Genomic DNA, 21,793 nt, shown 5'->3' on the forward strand with positions numbered 1-21,793 from the left:
ACTCAATTTAAAATTTATTTTAGAAAGGAACAAGCTATTACAAAACAATTTCTTGATCTAGTGACTTAAAAAGCACAAGAAAAAAAGTATTTCACGTACACCTTTAAATCATAAAGGTGATAGAAACATAGAGCCTTTGTACGTAGTCTAGATTTTGCATTAGATACACTGAAATCACTATTTTAAAAGATACCAGGTTCTGCAAATTAGTATAAAAGGGAGTCTGTTTCTTTCAGCCAAGCAGGTCACAGGATCAACTCTAAGACTATGGATTTACTGGTACCCAAATAAGGCATCATGCTCGCTCAAATCATACAGCTAAACAGATTAATTGCTAACTTTCCCAAGGCATAAACAGCTCTCTTGTCTGCAAGCTTGTGAAGTATTAATAAGCACAGAATCCAAAAAACACGAGTATTGACAATCCTTGGTATCTCCTTTAAAAAGGCAGGATTGGGAAACGGTTTTGGAAAAAAGCCTGCCCAGTTAAACAGTGGAACTAGGCTTGTAAAAGTGTGTGTGATGCTAGCCCAAACAATACTCCCAGGCATCATTTTAACTGGGGAACTAAACTCATGGCAGCCGCCTTGGTTATAAGGCATTTGAGCCTACGCAGTCCTCTTGGGGTCTAACAGATGTCCAACTCCTGGAAGACAGAAGTGCTGCGTCCCTCACCCGAAAGTGCAGTATTGGGGCACTCACACCTCCGACTACAGAGGGGAGAGTTCATGTCACCCAGCTGTGTTAGATGGAACAGGACAAGAGGAGAACTAATTATCCTACACGGGATAAGTATTTTACCTTTTTGTTTAAAAATAACTTGCTTAAACAGTCTGCTACAATAATTGGGATGTGCACTAAAGTACTGACTGAAAATGCATACTTGTAGCACACCTTACCAGAAGGTATAACAAATAACATGTCAAAAAAAAAATACCCCAACCAAAAACAACCAACCTCCCCCCCGCAAAAAAAACACCCCACCAAAAAAACCCACCCACCCAACCAACCAACAAAACCCACACCAAGGAAAAAACCCAGAAGTTAATCAGTCCCAATTCAGATATGGTTTAAAGTAAGCAAAACAAAACCAAACTACACACAAATACAGCTCTCAAAATCATTTAAAAATAAAACAAAACGCAGAATTTCCTCAAATTGTATTATAAATTACATTCTAGGCTATTCCTAGATGGTAAGATTCATCTCTGATGACCTCCAAACCTTTAAGTTTGCAGAAGAAGGAACAGGGTACCTATTGACAAATACATGGTTTAAAAAAAATAAAACGTTGTGCCTACAGAAGCGAACTGTCATTCTACAGAATTACTGTACAGCTTTACAGAAGTTTGGCACAGTTAATTCAAGAATGTTTTTAGTCAACACCTCAGATTTCTGATGTGATTAACAAGGAAAAAGTGACAAAAAACCTCAACACTTCATATCAAATGGGTCATTTCTGTGATAAAAGAAAAAAGAGTATTACTGTAAGTTACACAACACATATACAGAAGAATTTTATCTCTTTACAGTTAAACTTCGCATCCAAATAGCCAATGGTTAAAAATACTCTCAGGAGAGTTGCAGCACTTCTCAAAGGTAGTAGCAGCAAAGGAAAAAGCACTCCAGTAAGAATTATGCTGTTTCCACACATCATTTACCATACTAGTTTATAAAAAAAATTCCATGGGCAATTTAGAAGATGTACTATTGCATGTAATCTAACACAGCAAAAGTGAATCCTTCCCATTAAAATCAGAGAATTTTAACAATTTTTAAGATATTCTGTAGTCTTATAATACAGCATTTTAGATAAAATTATTTCATAAATTTCCCAAAATGGTTTGCATTCATATAAGGCAGAACAAAAAACAGTAAAAGACTTCACCGAATCAAAGCTAAATTTTTAGCTTTTCTTGCAAAAATTAAAAAGTTGTCAAGAATGAAATCTTGATTGTTATTCCTAGAAGAAAACATAGAAACGTGCCAGGAAAATTGCACCATATCAGGAGTTTGGGGATTTTTTTGTTTTGTTTTCTAAAAAAAGAGAGATGTCAGTATTCACTGGATTTATAAAACACATTAATCTGAGAAACCTGAGTGAAACACTTCGAACACACTGGTGGACAACAAGCAAGTAACCAGTCTGCTCCATTCTAAATTCAGTAGCTTGTAACTGCTTAGAACAGACACGTGGAACTCATTTGTGTGAGCGTTTGCTTTTATTCCTCACCAGACAGGATCCGAAAAGCGTGGCCCTGGGCGTGCAGGCAGTGTGGATAGGGAAAGAGTAAGGTCAGTACAGAGGTAATACCTTGTTTCCTTAAGAGGAGCATTCCATGGCAGAAATGTACACTGTTTCAGTGAACCAAAATTATTTTCATAGCAGAAATTTCATTTTATGTATATGATTTCTAGTCAGATTTTCCATTTCTATGAGTTTTGGCTTCCTCCTGTCCGATAAGACAAATTACTTTGTAGCATCCTTTTGCAATTTTGACCATCCACATCACGTTCATAACATCCAAGACAACACTTGAGATCATCCAGGCGCTCTGGGCTGCAAATCCTAATCTCTGGAAAGCCTCTGTTCCAAATGAAGAAATTACATGGCTGTAATATATAGGCATGACGGCAATCCTCACCACGAAGAACACAACTGTCATCAGCACACCATTGATGATGTTGGCCTTTGAAGATTTGGGATATCCCAGTACTTCAAAAAACCACCTGCAAAAGAAGTGTTCACAGATACCAGGCAGACTTGAAGGATTTTATTTCTTTTTTTTTTTTTAATTAATCATTTAATTTATTATTTGCTTCTACCCTTATCATTTCTAAATTATTGCAGTGTGTCTTGGCTTAGTTGCAAATTCTTCTGCTTGGCTACATTTTTTTTCCCCACTTAAGCAGTGTGTGATATCCAGTACATTGCAGAATAGCATGTAGAAAATCCTCATTTGAATTGTAAACCAGCTGACAACCAGTGTGCATTTCAGTGACTACAGTGTAATACACTATAATTCAAATTCTCTTTTAAAATTATAAATACATATTTATTACTTGTTACTATAGTTTACACCAATGGGCAACTAAAATTCTATTTCCTTCCCTGAAAGCAGTTCTAGCATTGTATTTGGATATGGTAATCTAGATAGAGCTCTAATTTCCAGTTTCTCAGGTTTGGATTTTTCTGACTGCTTCTGTTCAGCCTGAAACCAGAACTTCAGAACAAGACGCTGTAAATGGCACTGGATGATGTCACAGCCAGGTGTGTTATGCAATGAAAAAGACAAATCTAATAACGCCCTCTCCCACTACTACTACTGGATCGTAAGTAGTCTTAAAAAATTATTGCATATTAATTCCTTAGCAGACAGGCATAACTTATCTATTGCCTAGGACACAGAACCTGTGAGTTGAATTCCTAGAAAAAGGAATAACAAACTCCTCTAATTCTTTATCATTCACACTTAAGCCAGAATAAACACAAGGAGAAACTGTGCAACAATGGCAGGATAAAGACAGGACCACAGGAAAATTATTTAAATCACTGTATTCGTGATAGGGTTTGGGGAGGGGAAGTGGAATAATCAGTTTATTTCCAAGAATATATAAGGGTAAAACTATTTAACGAAATAACAGTTGTAAAACTGGTTTTTAAATTAATTTTTAATTTAATTACCTACAGATTACAACCTAGGTAATTATAGATATACTAAAGAGATTTGCCAGACATCCAGCTCTAACAGAAATACTCCAGGAATTCATTAAGTGTGCAACTGAGACAATTAAAATCCAGGCCCTTGAGGTGGCAGTCCAGCCTGGAAGCATGATACCTCACCACAGAAACACTTACTGGGATGATGAAGAGAGAGATCTGATATATTTGGTCAGACTAAGAATCAGAGCCTGTACTTTTGTTGATGTATACAATGCAGATTCCAAAAGTAATATAAAAAAAGGTTTTAAAATGAACTGTGATGTCCAGTTACCTATACTGGCACATCTGCTTAGCAACCTCCCTCTCCCAGCAAATTCAAAAAAATTAAAGTCAGTAAATGACAGTTATGATTACAATTTTACGCACCACAGTTCATAATTAATTACATAAATGCTGATACTAACATTAAAAGATCTAAATGCTTGGCATGGAGACAACCTCCAATTAGATATCCCTAACAACACAGACAGGAAATACACAGACAGTTCTGAGATTAGAATATCTTTTTATATATTAATAATAGCTCTTCTGGTAATACTAAGAATGCAGACAAGAAACATAATGTAAGTAGTTATCATTATCCACTACTTACTGTTGTAAGGGTCTGGTTCTCTTCAAATTTAATGAAAAAACCCAAAACAAAACAAAACCCAACCCACATTCATACACTAATGAGATGTCAACTCTTAGTGCAAAAGACTATCTCCTACAGTGATTTCTGTTTTTCTGAGAAAGCAGTAAATGTCAGTATTCAAAGACATATGATCTCACCATAGGCGTTTTAAAAGTTTAACATATATTACTTTTAATAGCCACATGTATCACGATACTTCCTAATACCACAGTCTGAAAGGTAAGCATCAGTATAGGTACCACTTAAACCCAGGATGAAATCCTATCTTGGTAGAAGTCAGTTGGGAGAACGGCCATTCACTAGGACATAAATTTCAAGATAGAAACCTAGAATATAATACCACTTTTTTTCATTTTCTTACTTTCCTCTTGTATTACTAAAGTAAGTTTAAAGAATTGTTTATTTACTCCTCAGTTTCTCTGTGCACACGGAGCACAGACTACATTAGACTATAATCTCCTACTCAACATCAATTGTGCAAATGAAAGCAACCTCTGGAGAGCTTCATTATCACACCCTGCCCTCCTGTAAGTTGAATTTACCAAGCTAATGTTCGAAAGGGATCTCAGCACAATCTTTTTTATTTAGAGATCTGAAGAATGCTACAGTCTCATAAAATATTTCAGAGTTTACAGTCACAATGCAGTAATGGGTAATACTCAGATACTCTGTTTGCAGAAGGATTACAGTTCCTATTTGCCTTACAAACCTTACCCTTTCTCTACTAGACACCTGGAAAAGAAAACAGATGCCACACATGTAGGATCAGTAAAGTAGAAATACACCCCCAAAAGTATGGGTGAGCAACAGGCATCTGATAAACTGAAAGATCTGATCCTACATTGAAAAAAAATGGAGGAAGGGGAGAGGACTGCAGCACTGCCCTATACCAAAGCCCCTCTCCTGAGGTGGAGTCTTCCTGGGGCAAATCCCTGTCCCCAGCTGGGTCACGGTGGCTACACAGCAAGGAGAGAGGCCACCCTCCCCAGAGCACTGGGAAACTCCATGGACTGCTTTCCCTACCTGTGGTACATGGCATTACCATGCTCCTTTTCTGATACTCACAGCAGCAATTCTAGTAGCAACACTATAACCAGAAGCCGTGGCAGGCTTCAACTCTCACTAAACTCTGCAAAAGAGCCTTCTGCCACTTTCTTCTATGATTACAAGTATGAAGATTAACCCATTCCAAACATATTTAGGTGTTTTACTTTTTTTTCTAATTTAAGTGCTCAAAATAATTTCCAGAACTATTTTTGAAAGTAAATAAATATTTGTATTATTCTATGTATTCATATGCATATATTAATATTGATCTGTATATGTGCACTATTGCAAAATAAACTTCAAATTATCTAGGGCAATGCAACTCCATTCTAGGATTCTGATGACAATGTTATCCTGCTTCATTTCCTGGTCCATGATACTAAAAAGAAATCCCTATTGAAAATGATGGCTTTATTATAATAATTAAATGAACATACAAAGGCTAATTAACAATATTAAGTTTGTGAACTTTTTTGTTCAGCATTTTCATAAAAATTTGGCATTTCATATGAAGGCTGGTCTACTCGAACAAGGAACTCAAGGGTGAATACATTAGTTATACTGTTGCAGTTATAGCAGCAAAAAGTTTTCATAGCAAAAAAGGTTTCCACATAGTAATCCTTAGTTCAATATATATAAATTCCCTTTCAGCAGACATTCAACAACAACAACAAAAGCTTCCTCAGTGACAGGAATAATAATACAGATTAAAATTTAAAAGAACTATGAAAAAATTCCCTAACCACTTACCGCTGATTGACAAAAGGAGTGGAGAACTCTGCAAGCAGACGGAAGTTTCCAAAATAAGCCAACAGACCTTTGCTCTGGTTAGTAAAACAAAATAGACATACAAAAATCAACAATGTAGATGTGAAATCTGGATTAAAGTCTTCAAGTATACAGAGAATGACACAACATCTCAACTTCTTTATTAAAACTGACAGTAGGCGAGTTTACCAGCTGCGGTCAACTTCCTTACAATTCAAAATCAGGTTTACTACAAAAGCTGCAATTGTCCTTCAGGTATCTCAAATTAGTAGTTTCTTACTTTAAATAAATCTTTAAAAGACTTACAGTTCAGTAGCCACAGAAAGCTAGCTAGAAAAGACTGGCACAAGTAGTCATAAGTTATAATTATAATGCTACCGTTACTGTCTAAGAGAATTATAAATATTTTGGACTTCTCAATGTTTAAACAAGCCCAAACGGAAACACTGTAAGCTAAAGAAAAACGTCCCTGTATTGTTTTAGGAAGATAATTTGCCAAAGTGAAGATGAATTCCCAGCTCTTATTTGGCAGCAGAAACGGTACATAAAGCCCTTTCTTCTCTCCTCCCCACTGCAGGGGAAATTTCACCAGCTCTGTGACAGTCCCTGCCTTGCCCTGTGGGTTAGAAGAACAGCACATCTTCTCCGTGCCAGTATCCAGATAACTGCATGGTATATTTCCGCTGATAGACATTGTAACCGAGCACTTTTCTCCAAGTGACAAAGTACAGCATATTCTCTGCCTTATCGTTTCGTTGTGCTGGAAACAGTGTCCCATTACACAACGGCTGGGTAAGCAGCAGTTTGCCGATGTAGAGATAAAAAGATATTTTTAAAAATTTCAGTAGGTCTCCTGGACAACCTATGCAGTGTGTCATGATTCCTTTTTCCCCCACCAAGCATACTAATGCCCACTACTTCAGGCATTTCATGTCAGTTTGCACTACACCGAAGAGGAAAATCGGCGTTCTTAATCAAATTCTCTCCTATCTTCCAGAGCAATTTTTGCCATAAGATACTTATAAGTAACTTTCTCTGAAGATAAGAGAATGAGAGTTAACACAGAGACATCCAAGGGCAGAGCTATACCCAAATAAGAAGAACTGCTTTAAAAGAAATTCACACTAAGACTACGTTTTCTATTTACTCCAGAAACAAGTAATGAATTTTCTGCATCAGGGATTAGCCTTGGTAGTGGTATTTTCATTTCTCTAATATTCAGCTCTTACACACTTTCATCCATGATAATATTAGTAGATCTAATTATTTTCAACCTGAAACAGAGTATTTACTTGTCAGTATACTTCATCCTCTTTAAACCATTACATGGGAAATATGACAGTAATCTGGCATCTTGACATTTTTAGAATTGTAAGCCTGGGATTCACACAGTAGGCAGGGAAAGAAATGTGGTAAATGAAGTAAATTGTATTTTATAAGATTTCTTTATTTACTGAATGAGCTTTTCGGAAGAAATTCAGGAGCATTATTCTGGAAGTCAGTAGGATTTCTACAAAGTCACATAGGCATCTTTGAGAAATTCCAGCAGCAGCAAAGAGTAACTAAGTTAGTCTTTATCCTAGAACAGTATCCTTCTCTTCCCCTTTTCCCTTCAATGTATGTACGCCACAGATATTTATAGATATATACAGTTAATCATTCACTGTTTCCCCACCGAAGTAACCTTAAACAAGAAGTCTCAGAGGATCAGTTTGTGTCATAACAGATTTAAAAAAAATAAATAAAAATTGAAAAAGAAAAAAAACACACCCCAGAAAAAGCACACCCAGCTGATAGTAGTACAGTCACCAAAGTTAGGGATCACTGACCTCATGGCCTTGCAAATACAATCACAAAGCAGAACATAACCACTTGAAAACATTTCCTTTTAATTCTCCAACTAAATATTCAGACTTGTGGTTTTGTTTGAAACCTCTTTCTACAACCATGTGAAAAGCCCCTCTGTCAAAGTCTCCCTACAGCAAAAACTGAGAAGAGTTTTAATTTCAGCAGTTAAAGTTACACATTTTTGTTGAAGGACTGTAACATTGAAAAGGCATGCACTTACCACAAATGACTGATAAAACCATTTAGAAAGTAATGATGATTGAAAATATAAATATGCCTTTCACAAAGCTAATATACCAACCAGTGAAGAATTTTTTTAAAGATTAAGCGAATGAGATCTATAAAAGCATTGTCTTCAATCTCATCTGCTTGTTATGTTACTGGAAAATACAGCACTCACCAGTACAAAATAGTAAGCATACAGAGCTGCCAAGTGATGTATTACAAAAAATTTGTCACCAATTGCCTTCCAGTAGTAAATAATAAGCAACAAATCTACAAGAGAAAAGAAATAACGATAAAGAACAACTTATTATACTACCATTGACTTCAGAATAGCGTTTCTCTAAGTTTTAGAGGTATAAATGCCAACATATGGCATCAGTAGAAACCCTCTGAATTCATTATCCCTGAAGAGATCATCTTTATCCTAAAGACTTTATTTTAGTCAAAGCATATAAGCAACAGTATTCTTCCAACAGTTGCCATAAATTATTACTTTCCACATCAATGGAAGTAGAGGCAATAGCTTTAGCTGAAATATTTTGGAAAGAAAAAGTGGATCCCAAATCTTATAGCAAGACTTCACACTTATGAACCCAAAAATTTGAACAAGTGACAAAAAAAAAAGGAGGGAGCAGCTATAGGGGACATAGCCAATATACAAATACATGCAATAAATGCAGAGATCTATTATGGGGAACTTCTGAATCAAAAAGTAGTTACATTAGCAAACAGGGAATCATTTACCAAGAATATTTTGCAAGGGGCACTTGGAATGAGAAGCATGTTTGCTTTATTTAATCAGAATTTTCCAGTTACTGCAGAAGCGATACAGTGGACCTGAGTTAGTGTTACAAGGAAAGCTTTGACAGAAAAGTTCTTTCTGCTCCCATGATGGTCTGAGATTCCAGAAGATTTTCTTTTCTGTACTGGAACAAGCGATTTCTGCCCCTACTTTCTCCAAATGAGTACTTTGGACTGGAATATTAGTGACCAAGGTTCCAAATCAAAGACTTTATCCCTGTGCTTTTTGTATCTCCAGTGAGTGCCTTGATCTCTTTTATATTAGCTATCCTCAGGCAGGACTCTGTATCATCTGACATAGCTGTTCCACTTCCTATTAATAATTAAACATTAACTATAGAAGGAAGTGAGAGAGAATGAGTGGCCAGGTTCAGGTCTCTGTTCAAATGCATTCATTAATTCGTAAAGAAAGACTAATGCATGATTATTCAAAAATAGATACCAATGAATTTAAACATGAGAGCTGAAGTTCTTATGGAAAAAAACAGAGACTTAAACTAACCCACAGTTTAACTGAGTTTGCTGATCACCAGATTATCAGTTCCACTGGGGTAAGAAATGTAGTCTGAGAGATGATCAAGTCCACAGCCCCGTCTCTGACCAGAGACTCCAGCCTAACATGAGTTTTCCCTGAAAATAGTCCAAGTCACAACAAGTTTTTGCTTTGATAAGTCAGTATTATCCCCACACCCCATAAAAGAAAGCTCCAAAGCATTTTGTAGCAAAATTCCCATGCCAATTTTAGTTGACAGTAAATAATTAAGAACACAAATCGTATGTAGGGGTAAATGCCATACCAAGAAAATAATTTAAAATTTCCATGTTTTATACACGACTAAATTTTGGCTTAAAGTGAGACTAAAAGGTGGGCAGACAAGATCCTATGGCATCACTTGCCTCAGCTTGTATTGAGGGTTACTAAAATTCTTCTGCCAGCATTCTGAGGTCACAGGAAGAAACAAACGATAAAAAAGCTACGAGTTGCAGACACCCTGAAGGGAATGAAGGGCACTGCTTTAACACCTTCTCAATTGGCTGAAGGAAAAAACTGAGCTGGAGTTGGTGGTTGTGTATCAAACCATCATAAAGCCACACAGTGGCATTTTCTCAGTGCTTGGGGAGATATCATTCCATCTTTAACATCCGCTGGCAAGATCCTGTGATTTCACCACAACCCACAACTCCATTAGCAATTTTAAAAGCCACAGTAGAAACTGTATTGTATACACATATTACATCTCCAGCATAGCGGCTCAGTATAAATATATAGGCATAGTGACTCAATATAAATATACAGGTTGTGTGTGTTATATACACATTGCATAATTACCAGAAATGAGGTAGCCTGTAGTAATAGCAATATTCAGTTTCACAATTGAAGGGTCACCCCTGTAAACATACCAAAAATACATAGTTACAGCCTTTATAACAAGGTAATTTGCAAAGGACATACACATATCAAACACATAACGTCCATCAGGTCACCTTATTCTTGGCCCATCAGTAAGCTGTCACGAGATTTGGTTAAGAAAGGTCCTGGTCATGAAAATGGATTCCTTCTCCACCCAGATAGAAGACATCTACTAACTACCCTAATCAGAATTATCCCCTGCCTTGGGGTAGAGACTGCCCAAAGAGCCTTGCTACAGACTAGAACTGAAACCCAGCAAGTACCCTGAGCTGGCTTCTCTGGAAACAGAATATAAGAGAGAACAGCCCAGGCAGTGTCTCAGCACTTTAACTGACACTCTGCATCTCCATTTTTGTTCTTCTGCCAGTGTTAAAACTTTGTTAAGGATGACAAAAATATCTTGCTCAGCTGGTGCTTTTCATATTCATAAGAGGATGGATGCTTATAGGGATAAACAGAGTACAAGGAGACAGGAAAGGAATTATTTGCCAGTTCTTTGGAGCGAAGGAACGTTCAAGGAGGAATGCCTTTCAGAGTAGTTTCACACCTTCTGTCCCTTCCCTTTTGGTGCCAAACATTCAGCAGGCAAAGCTCTTAATAGCGCACAAACAATTTCAGTTCCTCTAGGATATTCAACAAACCCAAACTTGTGAATACAGCTCAAGAAAGGGAAGCATCCACTTTACAGCAAGTAATATTTGTTCTTTCCTCCACTGTCCTCTGTGCATTCCTATTTTGAGGAGTTTGGTAAGCGTATCTCTTTTCCTTGCCATAAAGGCCATAACTTTCTTTTTCAACTAAGTTGTGCATCTAATCTGGATATGTTTTGTGTAAGTATGAAATGAGCTTCAAGTGACAGGTCTACAGATTTATAGAATGTGGACTGCTCAAGATAAGCTGTGAAAGCAATCTTTGTTGTAAACCTTTTCAGAAAAAAAATGAATATAACTATGCTTACAGCCACCTCCAATACAAAGTCTACCTCAGCTAGAAAGCAGTCAAATGCTATTACTTAGCTGTTATTTTTTAATCCTATTGGAATGAAGCAGCGGAAGAGATTTCCTGTATTATTACAATCTGTTCGCTAAATTTTAAAGCTTTCTTAGCATCTAAAACTAACTGCTTCCCTGAGTGAGAGGTGGCTTACAGAAAAATAGAAGGACTCACAAAACCAGAATTCTGCCATTAGGTGAAGGAAAACATTACCAGGAGAGCCTGGAGCTCACTCCATCTCTTAAGATTGGCCATAGAGGCTCTCTTAACTACAACTGCAGACAGGAACATTTCTCCATGGCTTCAAAACCTGGTTTCATGAGCTACGTAGGTTGTGGGCTGAGTGCTTCTTTAGGTGTAGCTCTTCTGAAAGTCACAGCTAGACACAGAGCACAGACAGATGTGTTCTCACAACTTTAGCAGAAACTCTGTAAATAGTTACAGCCCTCCCATTAGAGCTCCCAGCTGTGGCAGCAGCAACATAATGAAACTTGTAAGTGCTCCCAACACACTTCAGCACATTACCAAGATTTAGCCTGTGCTCAAGAACCTTCATATTCTTCTCCAGAGAAGATACGAAGGACTGAGTATACGAAATTGGTTCCTTGATATTGGTAAACATGACTTGACTGGATGAGACATGGAATGATTCATTTCCCTTCATTCTTTCCATGAGAATGGCCACCTTGCAGCAAACCTTCCCTAGACTTTCTAAAGCAACACTTCAACAACATATATGGCTGCACTACCCATATGTCACGTCCCTTCAAGAAAAGTCCATGTTAGAATCCCAAATTAATCTCAATTAATGGAAAACTTCAAATTTAGTCTAAAATCTTCTGGATTTCCTGATCTATCTCCTTGAATAGGAAGTGCAATGGAGCTTATGAGCCCTGATGTTTGCAGCCTAGTTTTGATGCAAGCAAGAGCCAGGAGTGACAAACAGGGAGTGACTTGAATAAGCAAAAGGGAAGAGCTATTTCTTTTGTGATTAGTAAGGAGGTATGTGTGGCAAATGAATTACACAAGAACATGGACAGGCAGATATAACAAACAAAAGTCCACATGACTGACTTTCTTCAAACCGTTTTGCAGATACAGAGTCACACAAAATGCTAATCAAATGCCAGACTTCAAAAAGTCTAATGACTGTAAAGCGGACAGTCATATGAAAAAGCCTGCTCTTCTGTGAAGCTAGAACTTAATTCAATTATTTATATCTTCTCCCTCTCCTTATCTGATCTCTACCACCTCCACATTTTCTACTGTGTTATTCTCACCACCTCAAAAACAATTTCTACATCATCTATGTTAGCGAGTCTGTATTACATATAGAAAAAAAGGCAAAGTGTTATGAGAAATCCTAGACCATCAAAAAAGGTATACATACACAAGACTGATGCTCCCCTGTAACTTACCAATGCTCCAGTCTTTATTATCCTTTGTTAGGATCTATCGTATCTAGTTTCAGGCATTACCTGACAGTAATACCACATCCTCTCTCCACTGAACCCAAACCCTTAGCAGCAGGAGTCCTGATCCCTTTCAAGACATATAGGTATCATCACCACCATGCATTTAAGCTTTGCATGAACCCAAAAGTTAAGCTGACATACGTAGAGGCTCAGAACTTGTGATTTTCCATTATAGATATAAATATCTTTAAATCCCACAGAAAAGAACTGATTGGATACTGTCATACAGTCAATGACTACACAAAGATGGTGGCAATAACTAGAGGGAAAGAGTGTCTGTATCAAAACCTTCCCAGTAGTCTAAAATCAGAGCATCTGTGTAATGTTTTCAGGCTACCTGTGTTAGAACAGTGCAAGAAAGCTGTGTGAAGGATTCCTGAACATTTACATACAAACTACTGAAACTAGATTCACAAACGTTTCTTGTATTGTTAATAAGAGACTCCTACAGAAAGGCTTATGCATCCTTCATGTCTGTAAATGACCAAGTCCCACAGCTTATGCCTGCATTTCAAAAGGGCATTAGACTTCAAGACTGAGCAGCCTTGCCACAGTCCATCTGGCATTTCCCTTTTTTTTTTTTCCCCCTCTTCAGTCTTATTCAATTAAAATTAAGACTATGTGGATTCAGCTATGAATCAACTTAAAAATGATCAGCAACTTAAGACTTAACATACAGCTAAGCCATAAAACAGAGTGGAAAAAAAGAAAATGGTTAAAGCTCTGCATGTTCAACAAGGCTTTAATTATTGTGTATTGGAAACCAATATGACATATGGGGAATGCATAGACTAATGCTAGCCATCTCATTTTTTAAGAGTAATGTAAAAGTCAGCCTTAGAAGAAAAAGTGTATCTGCAAATTCTGAGGAAACCACCCTATGATTCTGGCTTCACTGGCAGAAGAATGCCTAACACAAAGTTGTATTTTACTTACAGGATGCCTACAAGTACTTGTAAAGCCATGGGCAATATTATGTTTGGTCTTCCTTTGCACTTAATCATTTGCATGAACTTGAATTCAAATCATTGCATCTGTCTTAAATACACTAAGTGATACTTCACACATTTTAAAATTATTAGTTCAATAACTAAAAATACTGATTTCCACATCTCACGTGTTCTGTGCACTTTTAACTAACAAATTCCTGAAACCACTAAGATAATTTTGACTGAGAAACAATTTACAGAAATACTGCCATGAAATGAATCTGAAGCTTTGATTTAAAACACAAAGATTAGATATACTTACACTAGATTTTTAAATGTATATATACAAGTCTTCCAAATGTAAATAAAACCACTGATAGCAATCATTGTAAACATATCCAAACAGAAGAAACGAATTAGAAGCAACAGTAGAAATACAGAAAAAAATTCCCCCAAAGGAAGAAGGATTTTGTCTTTTAAGATCTAATGTTTTTACATAATCTAGGATGCTAAGGCTCCATAAGCAAGATTAAGTTTTCAATGCAGTACACAAAAATATCTAACATAACTTTTCTGAAATTTACTAAGAACAAAAAGTGGTTCGATTTCTGCTTAATTTGAATTTTTCCTGGAATTATACCAGGAAAATTTAGTAAATGTGAAGACTCAATTTATTTATCATCACCAAGAGACTTTTATTTCTGCTATTCATGACTTCTTTTGTACTGTTTAGAACAAGGTCTACTCAAACCAACCAGGATAAAAGCTTCTATCTGATAAAGCTTACCACAACACACACTGAGACAGTTATAATAACGTGCTGCTTTTCAACATGGTTAACAGTATCATAAGATATTCAGACTGTATTTGGGCTCTCTAAAGATACCAGAATGCAATGAAAAAAAATCCAACAATTTAATCATGTATCAATACATACAGAAGAGGCCAATGTTGCCTAAATTTGTGTTATGGATTAGTGTTACATTTATTAAAGCCACATAAGTCAGTGGCTGTGCTTCAAGTACCCAATCCTGTCTAGTCCACACTGCATTGTCATTAATTTACAATATCAAAAGAGCAGAAGAAGCATCGGATGTTAAGTTTATGTAAGTTTAAACTGACTCACAGTGTGGTCTTTTGACAAGTTTAAAAACAACAGGCTATGACAGAAATATGAAATTAAACTTAAAGTAGTTAGTTAGTCTTCAGGACAAATATGGGCTCTTCCTTCTATAGGGAAAGAACGCCAGAGGATGAGTGAAATGTCAAAACATCAATAGCAATCTATAATTGACTCGACTAAAATGAAGCCATCTTGTTCCTCCTCCCTCAAAAAAGTGTGAAACAAAACAATATAACTAGAAATCAAGAAAAGATAAGCTTAATATTCTATATTTTGTTAACTAGAAAAAAATATTAGAAGTCCACTTGTTAAATCTTCCTATTGCTTGTTAAGACAGCACTTGAAACTTTCATACTTTTTTAAAAACAAAGATTGATAGAAGCTTTATGGGAGGCAAAAATATAAATATCTTAATTTATCAATTTAGACATACACATTTTATACATTTAATAGGCCCCTCCAGCTTTTTGCCACACACACACTGCAGACCTGCAACAGCATTTCAATTTCACTTTAAAATTATTACAGTAAATAGCATAGTTTCAGTCATGCCAACTTACAGTTACACTCTTGGTTCTATACTTTAGTAATTTAATATGCTATCTCAAATCAATTGCTTGTATTTTCTCTATTCCACTTGAGAGACACAATGCACTAAGACATTAATACTGACAAAATAATTTGGAATTATCAAATAGTACAGACATAAAAATGGACACATCACAACTGCATATTTTAATAGGAAATGAAATAATTATTTCAGTAATTAATACACTGCATGATTTTTTTTTCCTTCTCAATTATGTTATCTTATTGTGTAAACAAAACATACATGTAAAATGCCTTACCAGAGATGGTCAGCATTAACAGCGTCATCATACAACAAAATATATAGGCAAAACCCACCAACCACCAAGGCGTGGAATGTGGACACTGTCCTGAAAAAGAGATCACAGTCACAAGGAGGTACTGCCATTCATAACTTTCTATACTGTGCTTAAGCTAGGATGTTTCCAAAGACATTCTCAACTGCACTGATACCTCTGTGGAAGCAATCATCTCTTCTTTACACTATATCCAACCACTTACACAATGACAGGTGAGAAAAACAGTCAAAAAGAAGGAATATACTAGACTGAAACTGGGCGGGGGCGTGCACGGTTAAATAGAAAGTAAGGTCTTTAAAGTAACTGAGATCTACGTTTTCCTCTGATTATCCCATATATTAATGAATCCTTAAAGACAATATGACATCCAGTTCTCTAACAAGTACTTACTGTATTGTCCCATTTGCTGGAAAATCTTGAATATGAAGATTTCATATTTAGATTGGCCCATGAGTCCTGCAGCAGCAGGCTTCTCCTTTCAGGCACCAAATTAACAGATAACCCATAATAAATCTGCCAAGTTCAGGTTTTGGAAACAGGGGCATTAAATGAAAAATCCCATCAAGGAAAGTTTCAGAAACAATTTCTAGTGCATTTGAAGTAGATTCTGGTTTTCAAAAAGAAAACTTGTATAACAAAAGGTTGTAGCTGAGTATCTGAGGTATAACAGCTACAGGTTCATATGAACTAGCAGCTTGCAGCTTTATTTTATAGTCCTCTTGTCCTATATAAAGTCACAGTAATCAGAGTTGCCTTGTCCATACATGGGTACTAAACACTTTTTTTCCCCAAAGACATCAGTCTCAAGTGTACAGGCTGCATGCACACTGCAGATAAACTCTGAATGTTAACAAGCACTTAAAGAGAATTACCTATTTACAGAGACCCCGGCAGGGTTTCTGCCAGCACGCAGGCCAAGGCCATTCCTGCCCTTTTGAGTCCACATATATTCTTGGAAGGTAGAACAATGCAATGGGCATGGGTCCAAAATGTGTAACCTTGTTCCTCTAGCCATGGGTTTAACACTGCTATAAACTGCACCTAATACTGTGTAGCTAGTGTCTGCTTTCCTACTTTTCAAGTGTGGCTAGGAAGAAAAAAAAGTTATGCTCCAAAATAGCTCTACTAAATCATGGATACTATTTGAAAGAGGAGAACTCTCAAGTTCAATGCTGTGTGATCAGAAACACCTCTGCAGCATTTTCACAGCATTAACAATATGCACACAAATGTATAGATGCTGTTAGTTATTAGTCTTGTCTTTGTACATATTGAATACATGTATTTGGAAGTTATTAATATTTTAAGTGTGCATAAGTCACTCTCAGGAGTCTAAACTCTACCACGTAAGATTTGAAGAAAACATCTTACTTCCTGTGGAAGACTTTGCAAAGAAAGTGCAGGTTATAATCCCTAGTCTGTTCCCAGAAGTTATATTATCATCTATTGGCATTAGAAGATTCTGTAACTTTTCATAAAATAAATCTATATTTACAATTTGTTTAAAGAGTATCATCATGCTATTTTCAGCAGCTTTTTCAACAGCATTCCAAAAAATGAATGGAGGTTAATATAATATGAATACTCAAATGTAACAAGCTGGATGACATTTACTAACCATTATACCACAGGCTGCTTTTTTTTTTTGCTTTTTCTTTTTTTGCTTTTTTTTTTTAACAAAAAAGAAGAAAATTTCGTTATCAGAATGTTAATGATAATTAATAGTTTAATTAAGATGTCTACTCTTGCAACACAAAATTAACAGAGAGCTAGGAACTTTGCTTCCTTTTTAAAACAAAGGATGGCATATAATATTAGTGTTTGAGAAATACCTGGAATTTTTGAACTTTAGGAGAAGATAATGCTGAAAGAAGTAAAATTTGTCCTAGAATATAGCACATTAGTTTACAGTTGCAGTTTGTCTCAGGAGTGGCTGTTTATCCAAACCTTAATGTTTAGAATACAAGCTATGCACAAGCACAGCACTTGAAGGGGGGGGGGGGGGGGGGGGGGGGGGGGGGGGGGGGGGGGGGGGGAAGAAAGAAAAAAGCAGATTTTCTCCTTGACTCTGGACTTTGAAGTTTCTCCATAGTAGAGGGGACAGAAGAAGGGAAATAGTGCAACACTCCATTTTAATATGGAATCTAGGTCAAGCTGTCAAGCTCCTTACATTTGCTTGAAATTACTGTCAAAGCTTGCATCCTTTAACTCCTCATTAAACTGCAAAGAAAAAAGTTGCACTGATAAGTTGCATACTAGTTCCTTTATTATTGAAAATATATATATATTTTTGCAACTGCTTAATAGCAGTACAAACATGTATTATAGAAGAGATGACAGGAATTTATGCACAACTAATTAAAGAGTTATGCTACATCTGTGTCAAAGTATAGTTTTTAACTCAGTTTGGGAGTCTGCATACTTAAGATTCCAGAAGCAATTAGTTTTTTGGTTCTTACTTCTTGGAAGGTCAGCATGAACAAATTGACAGTATGGAAAACACAGTCCAGAGTTGCAGCAAAAATGCGTGATTACAAACCGCTCTGAATTGTAACAATGTATTTTCAATGCTACAGCTCATTTCAGGCAGATGCCCTCTTCCAGACCCAGCTGAGCTGATAAAAATGCATAACCATCCTCTGTGCCAGTTTCCTTCAGGACTGCCAACAGAACCATTTGTGTGAGCACTGCCTACACCAGTTCAATACAGGACAAAATAACAACCATCTACTTTTAAATCATTTAAGTCAACCCAACTCATTTTACTGGGAGATAGTAACCTTCTCCACCTGCACAGCTGTCTGCAGAGTACATGTATGTCCATCTACATTCTCTGAACATATAAGATACTCCCTGGGGTGTCTCTTCATTTTGGTGAAACACCGGAGTGATGAGGCAGCTTGACAAAACATTGTGTTTGGTCAGCAGCGTTAACAGTCAACCTTCTGTAGAAACGCAAGCACAGTTGGCCTTGCTTTCACTTCATGCCCTGTGTTTCATGCCTTCTAACTCTAGAACTGGATCTAGCACTGGACCACAACTCATCTGTGTGCTAACATCTACATCCTGCTAACAACCCCAAGAAAAAATGTAGAAAGAAGTAAAAAAGGACACAGCCTGGGGTGCTGTATCAACTTGAGTAGTTAAACACCTTACTACAAAGTAGCCCAGAGATTACAGAGTAGCTTATTTCCAGCACACTTGTGATGTGTGAAACAATTCATAAATTGTTATGCAAAGCACTACAACTTAGCATAGTGCTACCAGGCATGGCCTAAGTTCTCAGAAAGCCTATTATGCAATTCAAGGGTCACTTGACATGGCTTAGAGACAAAAGTTTAGCTCCAGCATGATAACAGTTTAGTTTAGTTTCCCTGTCTGCCTCTATTATCAACTGTAACATAGAGATAAACCTAAGGTGCACTGATATCATGAACTGGCAGCCTACAAAGTTGTTCTGGCAGATAGGTAATTATTCAAAGATCGAACAGAAATTAAGATGGTGCCTTTAAGAACACTGCAGGTGAACATTTGCTAAATGGAAGGGCAAGATTATTTGAGTTGCTAATGCTGCCTAGAACAATGGAAACAACTTTAAAAGTATCCACCTGATTTTTTATATTGCCTTTAAACAGCACTGAGGAGGAACAGTGATACCACTAAGACATTTTGAGTGCAGTGACAGCCATACAGTACACACTGAGCTTCAAATTTGAGAAACACCTGAAAAATATTTTGAAGTTGTAATAGGCTACTCAAGCATAAAGTTATACTGTATCAATTCATTTCAACTGGAGAAGCTTGTGTACTGTATATACCCTTTCAGAGTAGTACATTTCAAATAAAACATCAGTGATAATCCCATTTACAATTACTACCCTGTACTTCCTTTATGGCTTAAAAGAGAGGAAAGTGCCCAGGAAAGATTCACAGGGTTGAACAAGTTTCCAATAGCGCTCTGTCTGAGAAGACAAGTGTAATGCAGGTGGATCCATTCCCAGTGACGGTACTCCAGAAACACAAATGGAGTGAGGAAGGTTTTTAGATTGAGTTTGCACAACTATTTCCTGAATGTGTACCCTGTGTCTGTCAGGGCTTCCCCCTCTTCTTCTTGCAGTCTCCTTCCCCACCAACACACAGATGTACCTGTCTAACCTTGCCTTACTCCAATACTACACCAAAGATTCACCTAATTTCTTGGAAAACCATAACTTATATAAAAAAGGTTGTAGTGTAGTTGCACCAGGAGAACAGAGAACAATTTGCTTTGCACCCAAAAGCATGACCATACACTAGCATTTAGATCATGGAATAAATTGCAATAGTTTCAATTTTCATGTATGTTTGCAGGAAGGGAATTTTGTACCTCTTCTCTTTACTAGAAGTGTCACAGAGAAGCCATTTAAAACTAATCCACTCAGCTTATTACCTCTCACCAGTCACTGTTTTTTTACTGACTTTCACTTGGGCATCACTGTCTAACAAAGCATTTAATGTACAAGTGTTTGTAATGATGTGTGTTCAAGAAGGGGCTTCAGCATTTTACATTGAGAATTTGTTAAGTGCCTAGAGCCGTCTCTCTAATCTTTACTGATGTTTAACTAATAACATTTTCTGCAGTTTTATATATACATATACAGGTGGCTCAGATGTTGACAATTTCAGGTAGGTCATTAGCTGTAGTTTGTTTTGAACACTCTACCTTGAATTCCATTCGATCTTCCTTTTTTGGCTGAGATTGTTAAAACCAGGTGTTATTCGTGTTGACACCCAAGAACTTAAAACATGGAACAGCAGCTGAAATACAGTAAAACTGGCAAGAGCAATGCCAATAGTCAGGTTGCTGAAGGAGGCCATTGTTCTTCAGCCTGTGAAGAGAAGCAGAAGGTAATTTCAGTCCATTCTCCATTTAACTATTTTAAGCAGCCACAGAAAGTGTTTTTTGACAGCTAACTTAACAACAGAAATATTATTCACTAAAAGTTTCATCCTGTTCAACATTTCTACTTAAGCCTTAATAATATAAAAGTATCCCCAAACTTTTATACGTAAAAGTTGCATTTTGGTTTTGGAGTTTTTTTTTTTTTTTTAAACATTTGCATACTATACATTCTCGTCGCATGTATTTTATCTACACAGAAAGGGCAGGGAGGACCACTGACCAGTGCAATCGCCTGCTCAGAAGCCTCCTCTCCTGTCCCAAGAAGCTCTAAAGTTAAAACTCATCTCATTCTTACCAGATTGACTGCTGCCAACGGGATTTGAAAAAGCAACAATGAAATCAGATAAACACAGTAGAGAGATTTTCAGGTCAGCCTCAGGAAGTAATAGCCTCAATACAGCTTTTATGTTTGGATACTTTACAGAGACAGCAGTTCTCAATTTGCACTTTATTCGCAGTTGAGGGCTTCTCTGTGATAGCGTGTAGGCTATCCTATTTGAGCTCTTCCTTCTTCACGTGGAAGTCTAAACTTTGCACAATTTCAGAGCACACTGAAAAGCTTCCTATCATCAGAGCTAATGCACTTTTCAGATGTTAGCTATTTCATGAGGTCTAAATAAATAGCTAAACAATTCCAAACATAAATGTCAGTCTCTAAATGCTTCCGTCATTTCTCCTGAGTCGCCAGTATTTTGCAAGACAGAATGATATTTTCCCAGAAGCCACAGACTTCTGACAGACATCTCTGGTTTGATGGCGTCATGAAGTGTTTTATATTCCAAGACGGGCAAAGGTTACAAACTCATAAAAAGTCAATTTGTATTAAGTTGAACAGAAAAAGGAAAAAAAGCCAAATGGCTTAATTTAAAATATTTAAATAATTATTTTAATAGCCATTTAAATAACTGCTGTCACTTATTTTAGTTTTACTGAAGAAAATATATAAAAATAAAATGAAGACTTAGAGGCTAGCACAACCTAATGGT

The 21,793-nt window shown here is 36.7% G+C and overlaps 1 protein-coding gene across 12 annotated transcripts in view; it reads right to left on the minus strand.

The window, feature by feature from the left end:
• Positions 1-1,106: 1,106 nt before the first annotated feature.
• Positions 1,107-21,793, minus strand: part of TLCD4 (TLC domain containing 4) — a 40,534-nt gene continuing 19,847 nt past the window's right edge. For all 12 annotated transcript variants that reach the window (XM_030034300.1, XM_030034299.1, XM_041128107.1 and 9 more), the window contains 6 exons: positions 20,568-20,733; positions 15,827-15,916; positions 10,378-10,436; positions 8,422-8,516; positions 6,156-6,229; positions 1,107-2,730 (listed from right to left, as the gene is read on the minus strand). In XM_030034300.1, the coding sequence (XP_029890160.1) occupies positions 2,415-2,730; positions 6,156-6,229; positions 8,422-8,516; positions 10,378-10,436; positions 15,827-15,916; positions 20,568-20,722 (789 nt within the window). In that variant the 5' untranslated portion in view covers positions 20,723-20,733 and the 3' untranslated portion in view covers positions 1,107-2,414. The remainder of the gene's footprint in view (positions 2,731-6,155; positions 6,230-8,421; positions 8,517-10,377; positions 10,437-15,826; positions 15,917-20,567; positions 20,734-21,793) is intronic.

Source organism: Aquila chrysaetos, chromosome 12, assembly GCF_900496995.4.
Source record: "Aquila chrysaetos chrysaetos chromosome 12, bAquChr1.4, whole genome shotgun sequence".
NCBI lineage: Eukaryota > Metazoa > Chordata > Aves > Accipitriformes > Accipitridae > Aquila > Aquila chrysaetos.